General features: G+C 40.6%; 1 protein-coding gene across 3 annotated transcripts in view; it reads right to left on the minus strand.

Annotated features, from left to right (window-relative positions):
• The window catches only part of LOC133617224 (uncharacterized), an 88,610-nt gene that overhangs the window by 53,176 nt on the left and 12,576 nt on the right, over positions 1-22,858 (minus strand). For 2 of the 3 annotated variants that reach the window (XM_061977072.1, XM_061977070.1), the window contains exons 4-5: positions 11,300-11,401; positions 92-512 (exon numbers count right to left, since the gene is read on the minus strand). In XM_061977072.1, the coding sequence (XP_061833056.1) occupies positions 92-512; positions 11,300-11,401 (523 nt within the window). The remainder of the gene's footprint in view (positions 1-91; positions 513-11,299; positions 11,402-22,858) is intronic. The other variant, XM_061977071.1, reaches the window with a different exon arrangement.

Genomic DNA, 22,858 nt, shown 5'->3' on the forward strand with positions numbered 1-22,858 from the left:
GACGTTGGGCTGAAGTGTAAGGGTGTACCATCTTTACAAGCAAACAAATCATCATGTGATATGCAAAAGAAACGTATGTGTAATAAATTACCTGTGTGTGTTGATGGCTGGCCACTTTGAACGCAAAAGTTCTGGGAATATGGACACTCGGAAGCAGTGACACAAGAAATCATCTTAGTCGGTCCTGTGCCGTCCTCTGGGACTGCTAGGTCGGGCAGGACGTTCCAGCTCATGTCATCCAACATCCTCCAGACTTGTTCCTCAGATATTTCTCCAGAGCCATGAGTCTGTCGTAGTCTATATGCAGATTCAATGTTGTCATGTTGCTGTGAGGGTGGGTTACACGATGGGTTAGGTGTGTTGTTGGAGCGGACTGGGGATTCAGTGGACTTGCTGCTTTCAGATTGAGTATTATGGGCATGATGTGTCTGATCTGGGGGTGGGTGGGTCATGGAGGGTGTTGGCTGGATGTTTAACAGGTCTTTCTGTGTTTGTTTGTGGTTGGAGCTTTCCTATGAAGAGAATATTAACATTCCACATCAAATATACACAATTATTACAGCTTTTTAATTGACGTCTTCCACATTTTAAACATGAATCCAATTTCCATTTGATAAAGTACATCTATAACTTCTAATTGCCTTCTGTCCTAACCCTGTTCAATATATACAGAAATACAAAAAAAGATTGCCATGATGTATCAAACATCAATGTTTTATGGCTAATGTTGAATTTAATCCAACATTTATATTCATTATGTTATATTGTTAATGTCTTAGTACAGTATATTACATAAAAATGAGCTTCATCATACTCTAGCAATGAAAGCATAGTTGAGCCCACTACTTGGCAGTAACCAGCAAAGGCCGCAAGTGTAATAAATAAAAATATATCAAAATGTTAAGTGCAGAGCCATTTCAATAGAAATTAAATACAGAAAAGCTTGAGTCTTAAAAACTGCAATACCATATGTACCAAAAGCACAGACTGCTCGAGAATTAAGTCAATAGATTATGAAAGTTATGAAAGTTAGTCAAGTTTGTATGCTGGATTCTCATACTGACAATGTCACATTTGTAAAATGATGTACACTACACTGAGCTTGTTGTTTTTAAGCGACGAATCATCATGCTTCGAACACAGAAATGATCCAAGTTCCAAAACCCATAAGCACCAGAAAATAAATGCAACAGGAAAACTTTGCAAATACAAAATGCTGCAATCTAGGGTGTACCAATATGAACTTTAACGATGTACAGTTATTGTGACCAAAATTATGACAATTATTACTATCAAAGTATTGTTGAATGCGCTCAAAAAGTACTGATACACACTAAAATATTTTAACGAAGTATTTTATTATTATTATTATTATTTTTAGAAATAAACACACAGAATACTTTCCGTGACAGAAGAAACATTTTTCTGACTTGATAACAGCAGTAGTATTTGTTATTTAAGTGTTTAAATATGTTTACCTTAATCCATTCAAATTTGAAAAGGTTTTAGAGTGTTTCTTGATGATAAAGACAAAACAGGTGTTATGCAATGTTAGCTGGGTTCCTTTCCTGTTGTAGACATGCCCATCTATTAGATCTATCACTCTGTTAAGAGAACACAACCTTTAAAAGTTCGATGTACACAGTTGAATAAATTAGTTGCTCAGTCAGCAATGTGTTTATACAAGTTTAGTTTATGTTGTTTAATAGGAAAATACCTTAATGTCTCTTGTATTCATGTTAGCATTTAGGCTAACTAGCTAGCAAATAACGCACTAGCAGCTTCTCCGGGAAAAAAGCATATCAAAGTGAGTTTTTAAGTGGGGTAATCAATAATGGTTTTACAACAATTAAAATTGTAAACAGCATTACTAACCATGGGGAATTTTACAGTGGTTAATCATAATACCGGAATTCGTACCGCAAATTATACGTTGCTACATTATACAATCCATGGAAAATAAATTATGGAATCAGCAGTCCTAGAGAGTGCTCATTCAGTTGTTTAACTTTGTAAAATAAAAGTAACTTACAGACATGACACAAAACTATAACAATTTCAAATGACAACTTTCTGGCTTTAAGAAACATTAAAATAAATCAAGAACATACATTGTGGTAGACGGTTTCATTTTTAGATCAAGCTGAGTATAAAAAATATGGAATCCCTAAATTTCAAGGATACAATTATGTAATCCCCTCTAAATTTTAATTTCCAAAGCTAATACCTGCATCAAATTAAATCTGTTCATTTGTCCGCAATGAAAGATGTGTGTTCGAGAGCTGTTGCATTAGGTGGATGACATTTGAAACAAAGAAGAGGATTATCAAACATCTTCAAGAAGGTAAAATGATCACACACTGTTGCAAAATATGTTGAATGTTTAGAGTCAACTGTGTCTAAAGTACGAACAACATGGGAAGGTTGTAGACCAAGGAAAATACTGCTTGACCAAGGAAAACATCAAAGCGTCAAAACAGAAAACCTAAAGCAATATGTCTTGAAAACATAAAATGCACGGCAAAACAAATTAACAAATGGGCAGAAACTGTAATCACCGTCACTGATTTAAATACAGAAAAGATAAACAAAAGCTGTCATTGACACCTAAACAAAAAAACAAGGTTCCAAAGGGCTAAAGACAAGCAATTGTGGACTATGGATGACTGGATGAAAGTCATTTTCAGTAATTAATTGCAAATCTATATTGGACAAGGTGATAATACTGGAACTTTTGTTTGATGCCGTTCCAATGAGATTTATGAAGACAACTGCCAGAAGAAGATGCAAACGTCCACAGACTCCGCAGTCATTAATTATATGGGGCTGCATGTCAGGTAATGGCACCGGGGACATGGCTGTCATTACATCTTCAATAAATGCACAACTTTACATTGACATTTGGACACGTCTCTTATTCCAGCAATCAAAAGAATGTTTGGGGATTATGACATCATTGTTAAAGATAATTGCATCTTGCGATAGAACAACAACGGTGAAAACATTCATTGAAGAACAATACATAGGGTTAATGTCATGGCCTGCAAATAGTCCGGATCACAATCCAATTGAAAATATTTAACAGAAATTAAGGAAAATTGTCAATAACAAGACTTCCACCTGCAAATTTGATCTGACAACAGCAATCAGAAAAAGATGGAGCAAGATTGAAGAAGAGGACTGTTTGTCACTTGTTAAGTCCATGCCTATGCAGACAGTTCTAAAATTTGGCTGACTGCAGCGAGCCACCTCACCGATAGATCCAACCTGCTCCTTTATTTTAGGGCACTTATGTTTCAGTTTTGCACACATTTCCATTATTTTAGTAAAGGCGATAATTTATTCATCTGTTTCTTATTACAAATGCACTGTTTTTTTTTAAAGTTAAACCCTAATTTATTGAAACTAAAATAAATGTAAAACTGCATCAATATATATATATATATATATATAAAAATTATAGATGCATCAATAATCAATTTTTAATCGAATCATAATCGAATCGAGAGGTGTCCAAAGATTCCCACCTCTAGTAAGGCTGCACAACACTGTCCAGTGCAGTAAAGCAGAAGTTGTAAAACTTTTTTCCACCAAGAACCACCTCAGAAAAATTTGGCACTTCAAGTACCACCATAATGACCAACAATAAAATACAGTAGCATAGTAGACCTAAGTATTTATTAAAAAATAAGGCTGCAATTTTATTTAACAAGTAAATTAATTTTTTTTGCCACACAGTTTGAACAGTAACACTGTTTGAATATAAGAATATAAAACACCGTACTTTAACCAAGTGATTATTTTGGCATACCACTAGATGGACCCCGCGTGATTTAAATGTAGATAAATTTTTCTGCTTTCTTTTGTATCTCCAGTTAACATTACATACTGTATATGTATTGTTGCATTTGAACAACTGTATTGTTGATAATAGAGCTAAATTATTGGTATTATTCATTATCAATAGCGCTATTTCTATTGGTATTTGTATTGCTCCATTTGTAGTGTAATGATGCTCATTATCATTTCTGTATTATTATATATTTCACTAACTGCTTCTTTGCTATCACTTTTACCATCATATTTGTACATATCTCCAAGGTTTCTCATAGTCATTCACATCGACGTCCCACTGGGGTGAGTTTTCCTTGCCCTTATGTGGGCTCTGTACCGAGGTTGTCGTTGTGGCTTGTGCAGCCCTTTGAGACACTTGTGATTTAGGGCTATATAAATAAACATTGATTGATTGATTGATTGACATATCATATTTGCTGATGTTGTTGTTGTTGTGTTTGCCGTTCTTGTTTTTGTCTCTCTGTCTTATCCCCCTCTTGTCCCCACAATTTCCCTCTGTCTTCCTTTTTTTCTCTTTCAATCCCCTCCTGCTCCGGCCCGGCAGCACCAAATGATAATACATTTTAATAAAGTCAAATACAAATAAGACAACAAGAGAAGTATCCCACACTTCTCTCTTGTAAAGTAAATTTGTACAGCCGATATAGGCATCTACATCAACAATTATGATTTGCCTGAGAAGCTGGACAGGACAAAAAAATAAATAAATAAATGTAGATTCAAATCATTATAGGTCCTTTTAAAGTACCAGTATAATGTAAAAACGTGTTGCCTCTATATTGAAACTATTATCATATATATATATATAGGATTTATAACACAAAGACTTACAAAGTTTGTAAGTCTCTGTGGTCGGCCTTAAGCTCTGGAACACTCTGCCCCTCCATGTTCGAACTGCTCCCAAAGTGGAGTGTTTTAAGTCTCGTCTTAAGACCCACTTTTATTCTCTGGCTTTTAACACTATGTGAGTTGTGTGGTCCTCTGTTGTCCTCTGTGTTTTTAAAATGTTGATTTCTATTTACTGTTTTATTGGTTTTACCTTTTAAAATCGTTTTTAATCATATTTATTTTATATTGTTTTTTATATTGGTTTTATATGTATTTATTTTTTGTTTTTATTCAGTCTGGTGGAGCTAAGGATATTTGAATATTGTTTTTAATATTGTTGTGCAGCACTTTGGAAACATTTTGTTGTTTAAATGTGCAATATATATATAAAGTGGTTGGATTGAATTGGAAAGTTTGCAAGTAAATACATATAATCAAAATAGTATCAATCTCACAGAGATTTGGGAGCCATTTTGAGAGATAATGAGCAAACCAGTCACGTGATTCGTGACGTAGATTATATTTTTTAGCCTGAATATAACAAGGATGAGCTACAAGTTTTAGAAATGGTGTGCTAAACAGATTCAGCTTTGGTGAAACACTAAGCATCATGTAGCAATATTGCTATGTGCTTAACAAGATACCGTATTTCCTTGAATTGCCGCCGGGGCGGTAATTAATTTAAAACCTCTTCTCACTCCGGCGCTGACCAAAGGCAAGCGGTAAATGCAAGCATGCGCTAATTATTTTAAAACCTCTTCTCACTCCGGCGCTTACCAAAGGCATGCGGTAAATTTAGGCCTGCGCTTTGAGTGTGATGTAAGGATACCATCATGAAAAGCACATTTAATAAAAAAAAAACTTTATTATGGTCTTACCTTTACTTATAAATGAAGTCCATGCGCAGCTCCTTCTGACCAAAAGCATTGATAACTTGTTTATAGAAGTCTTCCTTATCTTTCTTTAGTTTTAAAAGTCTCTCTGTCTCGATGGCGATATTCCTTTAATTATTACCTCCTGCTTCGATTGAAAGTCTAGTTTAGAAAACTGTTTTATTTTAGATATGTAATCCTCCATGTTAAAAGTGCAAGCGAGAGGAAAAAATAAACGATCGCTGCTTGTTGTCACTTCTTCTGCAGCCGAGTAGTCGCAAGAAGGATCACTAGCGCCCTCTACCACCAGGAGGCGGGAGTCATTTAATGACTCATATTTGACTCACGCAGCTACGGTATATTAATAAAACATAGCTGCTTACTGTTCTTTTTAGCATATTCAATAGCTTGGACCTTAAATCCTACTGAATAGCTCTTTATCTTCTTCCCTTTATGCGATTTAAAATTATTGCAATCAGCCTCCTCCATTTTGAAAATGACGATAGGTGAAGTGTCACTCGTGACGTGACGAGTTTGACCCGGCGGAAATTCTAGGCATATGCTAATTATTTTGCGAATTGAGTTTGACCCGGCGGAAATTCTAGACATGCGCTAATAAAAATAATATTTTGCGAAACGAGTTTGACCCGGCGTTAATCCTGAGCCGGCGGTAATGCTGAGCATGCGCTAATTATTTAGCGAAACGAGTTTGACCCGGCGGTAATTCTGGGCATGTGCATACTATATACCCGGCGGCAATTCAAGGAAATACGGTACACACACTAAGAACATAATAAAATACGTTAATCACTTACTGTACAATGTCTGCTCTCACTGTGATGACGACAAATAGGAAGCCCATATCTTCCCGTTTAGATTAATAATTAATCTTAATCCATAGAAAGGGTTAAAAGGAAAAGCTGTGGCAGCAGCAGCAGGACATCGGCAGCTCAATGCTGCAGCACAAGTTTCTTCTTCACAGTTTTACGACAGTTGGCATCCATATACAGTATGTTGTATTACTGTCATTTTAAAAGGGGAACTGCACTTTTTGGGGGATTTTGCCTATCTTTCACAATCATTATGACGACGAATGAATAAAAAATAAAAATAAATACAAAATAATAAATACAAGTAAATAAAAGTCCACTTACAGCGTAGCCAAAGGGAGCTCCACTATTTTGCCCATAAAATCCAATAAATAACTATTCAAAAACCGCCAACAATACTCCACTTACATTTCGTGACTTGAATAATAAAGTATTAGTAATAATGTTATTATAAGCGCTAACGCAGACAATTTATTTATAGCGGCACCGTGATCACAAGCTTGTGTGCCTACGTTTACAGCATCGAGTGGTCTGCTGCTTGTAAGTTTATTCTAGATCATGAATCATGCACCTCACCTGCACAGAAGGAGTCTGAGTAGGTATTCAAACAAGCTGTTACACTCTGACAACCATTTAGGACCAAAAACTGGGGAGGATGACATGAAAATATGCTTGTTGCCCTGCACCCCACCCATTTTCTTCGCAAGGATTATGAGTCATTCTTCACCTACATGGGAATATATGAACATCCCAGCATTCGGCATCCTATTGACAGCAGACATTGGACAGTAAATTATGTTTTATTATGTTTGTTGGCTCTCAAAAAGTCTGCAGTGAGTAATAATCAGGATATGGTTTAATGGATATAATGAAACACAATTAGGCATATAAAGTCAACTTGTTTTTCCATTCTCCTGGTAGGTACTTTAAAGGAGTCATTTTATTATGTTTTTTTTCTACATTTAAAACACTTCCTTGCGGTCTACATAACATGTAATGTTGGTTCTTTGGTCCAAATGTTGCATATATTGTTTTAAAGACCATATTCAAACCGTTTTCTGACGGTCTCTTCAGGATGCGCCATTTTGTGGGCGGTCTTATTTATGTGCCTTCACTCCGACTGCGTCGTCTCCCCGTCAGTCACGTTGTAAATTTTAGCACTTCCATATGAGTCTACTGACAGACAAGTTACAACTAAAGTATACGTTACGTTTTACTACAAATGGCAACAGCAGAGCGCATGTGCATGTATGAGCCAGTCTGCCCCACAAAAAGAAGATATAGGAAAAAGAAGCTACTTTGTGACTTAGTGATTTCTTGGTATGGATGTTAGTGTTTTTTTTGTTTCATTTTATTTTTCCTCTATACATATTAGTGCACACTGCGCAGTATGTAGTATTTGTTTTGTTTTTCATTACGTTTTACTTCTGTTACTATATGTAAAAACCTGCACTGCTACAACGGAATTTCCCTATTGTAGGACAGAAAAGGTCTATTCTATCCTATCCAACTTCGGGCTACAATGGTGAACTCATGCAAAGCTTTTTGGGTAAACCTTTAGATATCTGCTGACATCACATGTTGGAAAACTTCACAAAAACAACAAAAGCAAATCCGAGACTGCTTGTTTGGAACAATTTTGGAAGAAAGTAATATACCGTATTTTCCGGACCATAGGGCGCACCGGATTTTAAGGCCCACTGCCAGTGGTCTATTTAAAAAAATATTTTTTCATATATTAGGCGCACAGGATTATAGGGCGCATTAAAGGAGTCATATTATTATTATTTTTTTCTAAATTGAAAACACTTCCTTGTGGTCTACATAACATGTAATGATGGTTCTTTGGTCAAAATGTTTCATAGATTATGTTTTACAGATCATCTTCAAGCCGCTTTCTGACAGTTGCTTCCAGATGTGCCGTTTTGTGGGCGGTCTTATTTACGTGGCTCACCTTCGGTAGCGTCTTCTCCCCGTCATCTTTGTTGTAGCGGTGTAGCGTGCAACGACGGGAGTGGAAGAAGTGTCAAAAGATGGAGCTCACTGTTTTAATGACATTCAGGACTTTACTTAAATCAATAACGGAGCAGCGTCTCCTCATCCGGAAACAACAACGCCGGAAACGTGTCCTGTGAAAAACCGTCCGACCGGAACTCCGTAATAGGGATGTCTCGATCCAGGTTTTTGCACTTCCGATCCGATACCGATGTTGTTTTTGCACTTCCGTTTCGATACCGACCGATACTGGCCTATCCGAGCATGTATTAAAGTTTAAAGTTATTTAGCCTACTTAGTTGTCAGAATCATGTTGAAAAGGGTTTAAGTACTCTTGATAACAACTAGCCAGCTGAATTAGGGGAGTTTGAATGATTCACAATGGTTGGTAACAAGAAACTGACCTGTTTATTCAAGGATAAACACAAAATAGACAAAATTATACATGACAAACAGAAATGGCATCATTGAACTAGGGCTGGGCGATATGGCCTTTTTTTAATATTGCGATATTTTAAGGCCATATTGCGATACACGATATATATCTCGATATTTTGCCTTAGCCTTGAATTAACACTCGATGCATATAATCACAGCAGTATGATGATTCTATGTGTCTACATTAAAACATTCTTCTTCATACTGCATTAATACATGCTACTTTTAAACTTTCATGCAGAGAAGGAAATCACAACTAAAAAAAAAATCAAAATTTTTTTCATACGGTGTTGATCTGGAAATGTTTGCCTCGGCATTTTGATGGTGTGGGCGTGTGGCACCGAATGGAGATAAGCGTCTCGACAGACGTTAAAATATTTGAACAATGACGACAAAAACTGTTTTCTCTGTCATGTCCGTGTGTCGAAAATTGTTATGCGTTTATTTTTTTATTTGATTTTGTGCGTGGCATAGATTTGCCGTGCGCAGAGGACGCTTGAGCAGTGCGCAATTGCACAGGCGAGCACCTTAGAGGGAACGTTACTCGCACGGCTGCGCTAGCATCACAGCTAACGTTAGCCATGCTGCTACCTCTCTGCTTGGGGAGGGCGTATACGTATGTGACGTATGACGTGACAGTATGTGACGTGTGTAAGAAGGCGCGCTTGCTGTCTGTGAGAGGGAGACACAGGAAATAGTGAGAAGAGCCTGTCGTGTAATGCCAGCAGCTAAAAGCAACTGCGTGAGAATCCACAGACCCGTGGATGTGTTGAAGGTGTGCTGGAAAATGCGGAACGGAAATTAGGGAGCAGCAGAAAAGTGGAACGTATTATTTAAATCGGTGCGTTGGAAACCACGGACCGGAGTTTTTTTTTTAAACTGGATCTGGATCGGCATTTTCCCATGCCTTGCCGATACGCATTTTTTGGCAAATATCGGCGGCCGATCCGATCCAAATATCGCATCGGGACATCCCTACTCTGTAATAACTAAAATTCCTTGGGTGAGTAATATAAACTCACTACACCGGTATGTTTTAGCGCTTTCAAGGCGAGTTTACTGACAGATATAAGTAAGAACTTTACACTACTTTATATTAGAAATGGCAACAGCGGAGGATGAATGTCCCATAACAAGAAGATAGAGAAAAAGAAGAAGCTTATCGATTACGGTGCAGTCACGGACTACAAAGGCTGATGCGCGCAATTTTTCAGGATTTATGCAGATCCCAAATACAGATCAGCAGGTACCAGAAGGTAAGAAAAGTTGCTCTTGCATATTATTGCAAAACAAAACACCAGATAATATGTCTTACCTTATACGCACACCATAATAATACGCGTATGTTGAAGCACATCAAGCGGTGCGGCTTCATAGCTTACCCCAAAGTCGTAATAAAACATTTTGATAGATTTTTGAGCGCTGTGTGTAATGTTCTATATTTTCAATGTAACATATTAATTGTTGGTGTCGTTTACTTGAGTCATATTTCCATCAAAATGCAGTCCAAACGCATCTCTTATGTTTGACTGCCATCTACTGGTCACACTTATCATTACACCATGAACCAAATAAAATTGGGTCGAGGTCGGTAAGGAAAACCAGAATTAGTCCGTACATTAGGCGCACTGGGTTATAAGGTGCACTGTCGAGTTTTGAGAAAAAAAGGATTTTAAGTGCTCCTTATAATCCGGAAAATACGGTAGTTTTATAAATATCTCCGCCATGCCTCCATTGTTTGATTTTTAAATTTGAGACTTATCCATCCATCCATTTTCTACCGCTTGTCCCCTTCGGGGTCGCGGGGCGTGCTGGAGCCTATCTCAGCTGCATTCAGGCGGAAGGCGAGGTACACCTTGGACAAGTCGCCACCTCATCACAGGGCCAACACAGACAACATTCACACACTAGGGCCAATTTAGTGTTGCCAATCAACCTATAATTTGAGACTTATGCAGGTCCCAAATACACAGAAACAGGTACCAACAGGTAAGGAAAGTTGGTTTTGCATAATAGGACCTCTCTAAAAGACAAACAAAGAAGATGATGAAAAAAAAAAAGATGACAAATACCTTACATTTCAAGACAAACGGACAAAGGAATTAGCCTTTATGGAGAGAGCAGGTGTATAATATGCAATAACAACATGTAATATGTAAATGAAACTGTCAAATGTGAAGCGGCACTTCGACATGTTGCATTTAAGGTAGGAATTATTTGACTAGGTATTATTTGGCTTCAGTATAACACATTTATTATTAATAATAATTTCAGCCTCATTATTATACTCCTATTGTACTCTAAAATTATTTGGTTTTATTCAGTGTTAAGATATCATGTGGTCCTCAACGGAAACACTTTTGTAAAATATTTGGGTTTTATGGTTCTCTCAGCCATTAAAGGGTCCAGCACCTGGACTAAGAGCTGCAATTTTCATGAAGCGTTCTGTACCTCTAAGTAAACATATTACTTGGTTCTTACCAGAGACAAGGATGCCAATGACAACATTGTCTGGTCTTCTTGCGTGGACACAACCTCCCATGATTGTCTTTTTGTCTTTCTCATGCTCCTCCTCAGCTTCACCTGCAGAGTAGAAAATCAAAGAGGAGTCCCGCAAATATTTAGATGTGTAATGCCTGACGTGTTTGTGATATTTCTCTTAACACAATTAATGTTACCATTCAGTTGATTTTTAACAGCTCACGTTCAAAGTGAGCTGGAGCTTATACCAACTAACTATGGTGAACTAAGTAAAGCGGTGGTGATCAAAGTCTTGCCAAACGACAGAGGAGTGTCTCAAAGATGTGTTTTCTCAGCCCTTATGGAAGTGATAAGGTTGGGTTTCATACTTCTGGAGGTTTTCTGCACACTATGGTAATGTTCACTCCCTGGGCTTGTGGTGGCAGATCTCTGCTCTTACTTGTGCGGCAAAGACTTTTATCATCGCTTGTATTTGACAAATGAATAAAGGCATGACACAAGAGACACTTCTTTCACTTTTAATGTGTGTTTCTATTCACTCAATGTAGTGAAAAAGTGACTAAAGTGCAATACAGATCATTTCTGCTACTTCTTACTCTGACAAAAAACAGCCGTGTATGAGGAGTGCTTTGAAGCGTGTTTTGCCACAGCTACACTTCCATTATAATTTATGAGCCAGAAGCACCAAATTCACATTTGTGACAGGCTTACACGATTAAAAAAAAACATGTGGAAACACTGTCATTCTTTTTTATCCCATCAGACGTTCTTTTCAGCATTGCATCGATGCGTCTAGCCGAGGAAAAAGTGTTGTCAAGTATTCAGTACTGACAAAAGCAGGTATTCATGTATTTCTTGCATGTTGGTATCAATATTTTTGACCACCCTACAATGACACGAGCGTAGGAGCAGTGTGGCAAAATTCAAAAATGTGACATCTGGAGAAAGCTGCTGAATTTTCCAGAAAGTTCTCACACAGAATGTCCCTAACATCTGGGCATATACAACACATAACTACTGATTGGTACCGTATTAGGTACTTTTATAGGTTTTGACGGAATTACGTCGGTATATCGTGTACCGATTCACATAAAATTAAACAGTACCATATTATAATTCAATGCGTGTGACGTCACTTTTGCTTGCAGACTGTGCACCGACTGAAGCACTTGGCGGGCAAACAAGCGTGTTCGTAGTGGACTGCCTCTAACTAATGTTGCAAATTTCCATGTCAACAAAGCAAGTAAAGTGAAGTAAAACTCCACTTTTTAAAATGTGCTAGCTCGATGCTAATTTCCATGCAATGGGTCATCCTCAGACAGGTTTGCCAACAAGAGATGCCAATCCGATGCATCCTACCACTTCTGTAGAGCTCTCAATTCCCTGAATCCTTCCTTAGTTCGTCCAAGAACATAGGTTGGTGTGGGACGTGCCCTTGGTCAGTGCAAGTCTGTTGGCTCCCAGAGCACTAGTTGGCTAGCAAAAAGTACCAGGTATCTGTGGCAGTGACCTGCGAGTTTCTCCTCCTGAATGCCACCTTGTCACTCAGCCTTGGCAGACCCTAATACAGATGCTTGTTGGTAAAATGCTCATTCTGGTTGATATTTAGTATCACACGCAGCATTCTGGAATAGAATCCATCCAGGCACACATTAGGTATAGCAGAAAATGTTTCACAGACCGTTTCAAAGCTGCTTACTGACCGTCTCTAAAGGATGCGCCGTTTTGTTGGTGGCCTTAATTACCGTATTTTCCGCACCATTAGCCGCACCTAAAAACCACAAATTTACTCAAAAGCTGACAGTGCGGCTTTTAACCCGGTGCGCTTTATATATGGATTAATATTACGATTCATTTTCATAAAGTTTCGATCTCGCAACTTCGGTAAACAGCCGCCATCTTTTTTCCCGGTAGAACAGGAAGCGCTTCTTCTTCTACGCAAGCAACCGCCAAGGTAAGCACCCGCCCCCATAGAACAGGAAGCGCTTCTTCTTCTACTGTAAGCAACCACCCGCCCCGGAAGAAGAAGAAGCACGCGGTGCATGCTGGGATATGTGACGTTTCATTTCCATTTGTGTGTTTATGTAAAGACCCCAAAATGGCTCCTATTAAGTGTGTTGTCTGTCTAATTATAAATAATGCAGACGAGGCGTGTTAACTGAGTTCTCAACGTTTACTCACAGCGTGCTCATAACCACATTCTAACTGCCAGCATACAACAACGCTTCTCAGGGCTACCGCGCATGCTCGTCACTATCGTTGCATGCTGGGTAGTGTAGTTGTTATATTTGCTAGCTCATAACATCACATTGAGAGACACGCTTACGCGCTTAATTCAATACTCGCCGTCATTCCGGGTGGATTGACAAAAGACCTCCAGCCGCTAGATATTGGTGTCAACAGGGCATTCGAAGCTAGACTGCTAACTGCGTAGGAACAGTGGATGACGAAGAAGCGCGCGGTGCATGCTGGGATATGTGACGTTTCATTTCCATTTGTGTGTTTATGTAAAGACCCCAAAATGGCTCCTATTAAGTGTGTTGTCTGTCTAATTATAAATAATGCAGACGAGGCGTGTTAACTGAGTTCTCAACGTTTACTCACAGCGTGCTCATAACCACATTCTAACTGCCAGCATACAACAACGCTTCTCAGGGCTACCGCGCATGCTCGTCACTATCGTTGCATGCTGGGTAGTGTAGTTGTTATATTTGCTAGCTCATAACATCACATTGAGAGACACGCTTACGCGCTTAATTCAATACTCGCCGTCATTCCGGGTGGATTGACAAAAGACCTCCAGCCGCTAGATATTGGTGTCAACAGGGCATTCGAAGCTAGACTGCGGGGGGGTGAACAGAGGAGCAGAGTGTGTAAATCTCCTCTTGCCGGTGCACAGCCTCTACACCGCCAGGACTCCTGCCGTGCTTCCCCGTGGCCACACATGGATATGTGTCCTTGCGGACGCTAAACCAAACTGTCGGGGATCGGGAAGCAGCAGTGGGCCCCAGAGGTGAGATGTACAAGCCCACTGGTGTGTGGATACGCGCTGGCGCCTTGCCAACCACTGTCTCAGCTATGAGTAAATAACATGGGCAGGTGGGGCTCCTAGCCATGGCCGGCAACCCACCTCGGAGAAAGACACCCTGAACTAAAACCAGGACTGCGAGGTGTTGCGTTGTACAGTCGTTAATTAGCAAAGTAACGCCACCCATGGAGAACAAAGTTATCCCAAATCATCTCCCACTTCTACAGACATGCACCTGGGGATAGGTTGATTCGAACACTAAATTGGCCCTAGTGTGTGAATGTGAGTGTGAATGTTGTCTGTCTATCTGTGTTGGCCCTGCAATGAGGTGGCAACTTGTCCAGGGTGTGAGGTGGCAACTTGTCCAGGGTGTACGCCGCCTTCCGCCCAATTGTAACTGAGATAGGCTCCAGCACCCCCCTCGGCGACCCCGAAAGGGAGAAGCGGTAGAAAATGGATGGATGGATATTCTTCCAGCGGCGGTAGTCCACAGGAACATCGCAGCGGATGGTGGTGTTGGTCCTCCAAAGTACTTATGCGATGTCAGAGACAATTTATAATGGGAACCTTCAACACATGCAGTGAGAGAATAATCTCGATTGGAAGTACTACCACACTGTGCCAAGGCAAGGGAAATGGAGATTCTGGAGATCCAGGATCACAGAAGACTGCACACCGATGACATTATCGTTTATCACAGAGTGGAGAGATGCACGTTCATTACTACATCTGCATGGCAAAACGAGGCCCAGGCTGCGATAGGGGGCGTAGGGCTATTGCTGGGTTCTTTAGCACAAAAGGCTCTTCGTCAAATTCACATCTATACCGGCAAGATCCTCATCACAGAGTTCTCAGGCAATCCAGAAAAACTGTCATAATCATGTACTCGCACTATCTAAGGTGGTGGAAAAGTTCTACGAAGACCTCACCGCAACGGACTGTGATGTCCCAGCGCAAAACTTCCTGGCAATCCTGGGCGACTTCAACGCAAGGATTGGACCAGAGGACGCTCCCTTTTCTTACCACGACTCTACCAAATGTGAACCATGAAAAGGGCATTTCTCCCTGCCCCTTTCATGGAACACCAGCTTCTGGCAGATGGACCTTTCAAATCGAGCATCAGCTGTACAGCGTCAGCTAGACTACATCCTAGTGAGGCAAAAGTGGAGGAACTCCATCCTGCATGCTGAGCCATACTGCACTTTTAGCTCTGATCACTACATAGTCTTCAAGAGGGTACCTACGACAAAATCAAGGGCGAGGAACTGATGGAGAAGGTGCAGAGAGTCCAGGCTGCGCACGGAGAAAAGCAGTATGGTAGGGGTGTAACGGTACGTGCATTTGTATTGAACCGTTTCCGTACTGGGGTTTCGGTTCGGTTCGGAGGTGTACCGAACGAGTACACATGCGAGCAGCGACCGGGCTAGGACAACATGTAAAAGCCAGAGCTGGAAGACCCTCCTGCCTTGTTAAGATCTCCCGTTTGGGAACACTTTGGCTGCGCGATACAACAATGGAGGACGGAGGTTTGCCGACATTGTTCAGCAGCTGCTTCTGACAACACGTCAAACATGTCTTGCATCTTTCCTGCTTCCGACTCCCAGACCGTAGTCGAGGAGCGCAGGGGAGACACTCCTCCAGGGCCGATGTATTCTCGGGGGCAACACCCTTCACTCTACCCGGCAGTGGGTCTCCACAGCTCCGGACTTCAGGGTAAATGACGAGTCCGGCGATTAGTTGCAAATCGTGGCTTTATTGAGGTCTTGCACACAGCCAATCCAACAAAACACTAGCCACTCCCCACACTCATGCTACCGCTCCCTCACCTTGCTCGCCCACACACTCACCTCACATGCTGTCACATATTAAAGGGTCACACACACACATACGCTACTCTCATAACACATGCTAACCCATTTGAAGTGTCACCACCGCATTCAAGCAGCCTCTCCTCGGCGAGTCAGGCAGGGCTAAAGCAATAACAAATGTTTTTATAGCAGCAGATATAAGTCCATATTGCATTAAAAACTAGATTTTGACCCACTTCTATGGTGGAAGAACAATGAGCCCATATATCCTCTTACTGCCAAGTTAGCCAGGCTGGGGGGGGGGGCGTTAATCTGAGGCTGAGTTGACTTGAAACTGTTTAATGTTGCACTTTTTATATGTAGAAGAAAAGTTTTGTCATTTTATTTAATCTGAGCAACAACTTCAGGCAGTTTAATGTTGATTAACATGGACTTAAACAAGTTGAAAAACTTATTAGGGTGTTACCATTTAGTTGTCAATTGTACGGAATATGTACTGTACTGTGCAATCTACTACTCAAAGTCTCAATCAATCAATCAAAAAAAGCACTTTAAATGTAGAAAGGTTTTGTTCAGAAACCATTCTGAGCCTTATCTTATTTAGTTTTTATTGTATATATGTTGACCACATTAACCCTGGCAATGGACCCTGTGTGTATATGTATGTTATGCCAGTGTTTACAAATTTGGTAAATAAATAACCAAAAAATTTATATTTTGTTGTTTTCTCACTGTACCGAAAATGAACCGAACCGTGACCTCTAAACCGAGGTATGTACCGAACCGAAATTTTTGTGTACCGTTACACCCCTACAGTATGGAGAAGCATGGAAGGTCATCAATGAGATGACAGGACAGAAGAGGACAAAGAAAGGACAGGTTGAGTGTTAAGCACATTTAATAATATAAATAGCAAAGCCATGTTGAATATCTTACGCAGTGACGTCATGTGCCTGCGTGCACTGAAATGGTATTGTGAGCATGCGCAGAATAAACGGTGCAGTAAGTTCCTGGACCAAAGTGCTAGCTAACCACATTGGTGACTGTTATAACGTTGGACTGCTGCAGAAATGAGTAACACTACAGGTTATGGGCCCAGTCATTTAGGCCAAAGGTGTTTTAGACTTTTATTCGACGGTTACGAGAAAAATTATGAACTCTGGGAAACGAGGTTCCTCGCACACATGGAGTTACATGGCCTCGGAGAAGTTACCCTGGAATACCCGCACATAGATGAGGAAGACTAAGAAGCTCTCGCGGAAGATGAGGCAAAGAACGGTGAGGCATATGCAGAGCGAGTGCAGTGTCTAGACAATAAGAGTTTGTTGTTGATAATGAGGGACGCGAAACGTGATGGAAGAGCAGCACTGGAGATTATTCGCGAGCATTACGCGGGAAAGGACAAAACCCCGCGTTGTGAGTTTGTATTGTGAACTTTCCTCACTCCACAAGGCTAGCAATGAAACGGTCACTGACTATATTATTAGAGCAGAGACTATTTTCACGTCATTAAGAAGAGCAGACGAACAAATAAGTGATGGGCTTCAGATAGCCATAGTAGTAAAGGGGCTACCTGACTCATATAAGCCATTCGTCGTGCACATTACCCAGACAAATGACACTGTAACGTTTGGCGAGTTTAAAACGAAACTGCCAAGTTATGAAAGTACAGAAAAATATGGGAAGAACGACGTGAATGCAGAAGAAGATAATGTGATGAAGGCTAGCGGGGCAACGAGATCACATGGAAGAGGAAGAGGAAAGAAAATGCTGATGTCGAGTGTTACACGTGGGAAAAAGAGACACATGGCCAGGACATGCCCTGACGAATCCCAGGCGAGAAGAGAGTATCGAAAATGGGATACACCACATCGAGGAAGGGGAGGCGGTCGAGGACGAGGACGAGGCCGGGACCATATAAAGAAAGCTGATGTTTCTTCAAATTGAGTGACTGTCCTCCACAAAAAGGAAACAAGAAGCCACAAAGTTCAAGACAGTCGGCGAGAGCTTCAGGCCTGAGGACCACATGATTGAGCTTGCCGATGGAACCAAGGTGAGCAGGATGGCGAAGATGAGGGGAGACACCAAAATCTACTTGCCGGACAGCGAGGGACGACGAGTCAAAATAAGGCTCAAACAAGCACTTTACATCCCATCGTTTCCACAAAACATCTTTTCAGTGAAATCAGCGACAGCCAACGGAGCCGAGCTACGCTTCAAGGACGGTGATAACTGGCTGGTCCACAAGGATGGTACCAAGTTCAAAATGGATGTGTATTGTAGGCTGTATTACCTTATCACAGTAGAAGATAATGTTGATGAAGTGTATGGGTGTCATGACATTCAAACATGGCATAGGATAATTGGTCATTGTAACTTTGATGACAAGATTAGAAAAGGTGGTTGAAGGGATGTCGATTAAAAGGGAAACATGACAAGTCCAATCAAAACTGTGAAATATGTACACAGGGAACGTTTACTCAAAGTAGAAACAGACAGGCAGACGCTAAAGCTACAGCTGTACTAGAACTAGTAAATACAGACTAATGCGGTCCTATAGAGCCAGCAGATAAAGATAGATACAGATATGCAATAACATTTACTGATGATTACAGCGGGATGATTTTTCTATACTTTATCAAAGCGAAGAGTGACACAACAAAAGCTACAGAGAAATTCATAGCAAATGTAGCTCCATATGGAAAGATAAACTGCATAAGGTCTGATAACGGTACAGAATTTACAGGGCAGGAGTTCCAGTCTTTACTTAGGAGTAACGGGGTAAGGCACGAGAACAGTGCACTCTACTCACCTCATCAGAATGGAACCGCCGAAAGAGGCTAGAGAACCTTATTTGAAATGGCACGATGCATGCTATTGGAGAGTAACCTCCCAAAGCAATTGTGGACATATGCTGTACAGACAGCAGCTCAAATCCGCAACAGGTGTCACAGAAAAGCGTCTAGAGCAGACACCTTATCGTGTTTTCACAGAAAAAACACCTAACCTATCCAACATGGAGATATTTGGCTCTGAATGTTATGTATATAAGCAGGATAAGAAGAAGCTGGATTCTGTGTGTGAACAGGGGGTCTTTGTAGGCTATGATAAGTATTGTCCAGCATATAACGTGTATTATCCTGACACCGGAAAAGTCCTAAAACATGGGCTGGTAAAATTCATCACTAAAGGTAGTGCAGACAGCCAGACTCAGACATATTGTGATATGGGGTGTGATATTGAGAATAATGAAGATGCACGCAGGGTCAGCCTAATGAGAATAAAGAGTCTAGTGTTGAGGAGACTGCTGAGGCAAAGCCGCCCCAGACAGGTAGTACTCAGAGAGAACAGGGAGAAAGAAGGTATCCTATAAGAGAGAAAAATGCTCCAGAATACTTAAAAGAGTACCAGTGTAAAGCTGAGTGTAATATTGACGAAAGTGAGAATGTTGATTATTTCAACAGAGTGGCATATGATGTACCTAAAACATTTACAGAGGCTATGGACTTTGAGAAGTCAAAAATGTGGGTTGACGCAATGAAAGAGGAGATGAACTCTTTGACAGAGAATGAGACTTTCACTCTGACCCCACTGCCAAAAGGCAAACAAGCAGTGGGAGGTCGCTGGGTATATGCAGTGAAAGAGAGCCCAGATGGATTAGAGACTTGTAAATCAAGATATGTCGCAAAGGGTTATGGTCAAGTGGAAGGGATTGACTATAAAGAGACCTTTTCACCGACAGCCAACATGACCTGTGTCCGAGCATTGATGCAGGTGGCTGTACAGGAGGACCATACCTACACCTAATGGATGTAAAGACTGCTTACCTACATGCTCCAATGGACTGTGAGGTATATATGGAACAACCGGAAGGTTTTGAGGTCAAGTCAAAAACAGGAGAACACTTAGTGTGTAAACCTCAATAAGTCATTGTATGGTTTAAAACAGTCCAAGCGTAACTGGAACATGTTCCTGCATAATCACCTTACAGAGAATGGTTTTGTACAAAATGATGTTGATCATTGTGTATACACAGTGCCGGCCCAAGCCTCTATGGGGCCCTAAGCAAAATTTGATTTTGGGGCCCTCTATTTCTGCCAATAATATTGATTGTTGATCATTCACACACCTACTATAAACTCATTGCGGCTCTGGCAGTGTTGTTTACATTATCCTATTGTCAGCCTGGCATGTCTTTACAAATGACATGTCATTTATAAAGATATGGGGGTGGCCCAGTTAAGAACATAAATAATACCAATGAATGAACGAATGATGTCCAGAGTGCCACATATGGTTCCTAATCTTAAAATGTAGAAAACATTCAGCTACAAGAGTGGCCTGGGGTTGAACAGTCCAAGTGATAAAGCTTTGTATTTACAGTAAAAGTGTCATCTTGTCTCATCAGTCTTGTACATATTAGTCTTTAATTACTAGTTTACATTTTTAGTTAATTGTTCATATTTAATGTTTACTTTGTACAAAGAGAGCGCAGTCTACTGAAGTTAAATTCATCAATAGTTTTCCCCTTTGAAAGACGCAAGGCAAAATCCTTCCATTTCACCATGTTGCTACAATAATCTTCACTGTTTTCATGCTGTTTCAGCAGTGCACCTATGTTGACCCAATCCCGCTGTCCCTCGGCTGCCAGTTTTAAGGACTTTTTGGAAAATAATTTGCAGCAAAAGCAATAGACTGCATCTTTACTTCTTGAATAAGTCAGCCAGCTACGCTTGACTTTTTCCCCATTGACTAGCTGTCTGTAGGTATAATGATAATGAAAACTTCAGCCATCATGCCGTTTGGAGAATGAAAAGTTCTCCTTAATAGACAGTGGTCCTCTGATCACCTGCTCAGTCCTGTCTGAATCTGAGAGGAAAGATATGGCGTCACATTAGTGCCAAAAATCCAAGCGCATAAAAACTGTTATCGCGCGCTGATTCTCCACTTTGTGCGCGTGCGACACCCTTTTGCACGCGCGTGGTGTCTTTTTGCGCGCGCGGTGCCTTTCTGCGCGCGCCGTTTCGGTCTGTGCGCTCTCTGTGTACTCCTGGCATCTCTCCTCGCGCTGTCATTTTTTTTTTGGCACTTTGGGGGCAGGTATGCTTAGACAGCCCCTCCTTTCTGATTGGCTCTGAGCATTTTTCATATGACCAATCATTCTCCAGCGTAGCAACGTTGTAGCCATCTTACCTCGGACAGCTAGCCTCAATCATTACATTGATGTCAAAGCAAGTTATGGTAATTTAATTAGTACATGTACCAATTAAATTACCATAACTTGCTCGATTTTCGACCAATTTACAAACGGTTTGCCTTGTTACAAATCTTATTACATGTAGATATGACATAGGATGCTGCACCTGTTGAAATTACCTCTTTCGCTATAAAAAAAAATGACTTAATTGTGCAACATAGTTGTGTAGGGTCAGTGATAGTCAGTTCTCTGATTATTTTAAACTGTTTCAGAATACATTATTAAAAAAACAAAATTCAAAGATTATTTCATTAATTTTATGGCTGAATCAAAAGAAATTCCATAAATTAGAAAACAAATGTTCAAGAAGAAGTGAAAACTTTGCGCCTATAACAATCTTGATACATATTGACAATGACCCGCCCTGCTATACTTCTGATTGGCTCTGAGCATTTCGCCTGACCAATCAGAAAGAAGGGGCCGTCTAAGCATACCCACCCCCAAAGTGCCAAAACGAAACATGCCAGCGCACAGACCGAGACGGCGCGCGCGCAAAAAGGCACCACACGCGTGCAAAAGGGTGTCGCGCGCGCGCACGAAGTGGAGAATCAGCGCGCGATAACAGTTTTTATGCGCTCGGATTTTTGGCACTAATGTGACGCCATAGCAGGCGGCAAACGTCACAGGTGCAGCAGAGGCAGCTTTACATTTAAAGAGAGGCAGGAAGAATCACTAAGCCTAGATCAGCAGCAGCACTCTGTTGACCTAAAATTGTGTTTTTGTACAATAATATATCTTTGATCATTTAGAAATCATCAGTCAGACTCGTACATGCAAAAAATTAAAAATAAGATTTTTTTGTTAATTGCTTTTGGGGGCCCCCTGGTGGCCGCGGGGCCCTAAGCAAGCGCTTAGTACGCTTATGCCTTGGGCCGGCTCTGTGTATACAGCAGAGAATCTGAGAATGAGAATGTGATTCTGTTAGTGTGGGTGGATGACCTAATCATAGCGGCGAGTAGCAACACCTTACTCAGTGATGTAAAGGAAATGTTGAAGAGAAGGTTTAAGATGAAAGATATGGGTCCACTTAAACACAACCTGGGTATTGATTTCAGACAGAGTGAAGGAGAGATCAAAATGACTCAAAATAAACACACGTTAGCAAAATTTGGAATGTCAAAATGCAATCAGAGATCCACCCCATGCGAGCAAAAGTTAAACTTTGACAATGAGGGTGAAGTTCTCGATTCAACTGGATATAGAGAAATAGTAGATAGTTTGATATACATTATGACATGTACTAGATCTGACTTGAGCTGGGTGTTAGTAAACTATCACAACACCGAGCAGAACCAAAGCAGCAGCATTGGGCTACAGCAAAGCACCTACTGAGGTACTTAAAGGGCACTATAGATCAAGAACTGTACTTCCAGAAATGTGAGAAAAGCCTTCAGCTTGAGGGATATAGTGATGCTGATTGGGCAGATGATAAAAATGATAGGAGGAGCACAACTGGATACTGTTTC

Source organism: Nerophis lumbriciformis, linkage group LG16 (genome assembly GCF_033978685.3).
Source record: "Nerophis lumbriciformis linkage group LG16, RoL_Nlum_v2.1, whole genome shotgun sequence".
Taxonomy (NCBI): Eukaryota; Metazoa; Chordata; class Actinopteri; order Syngnathiformes; family Syngnathidae; genus Nerophis; species Nerophis lumbriciformis.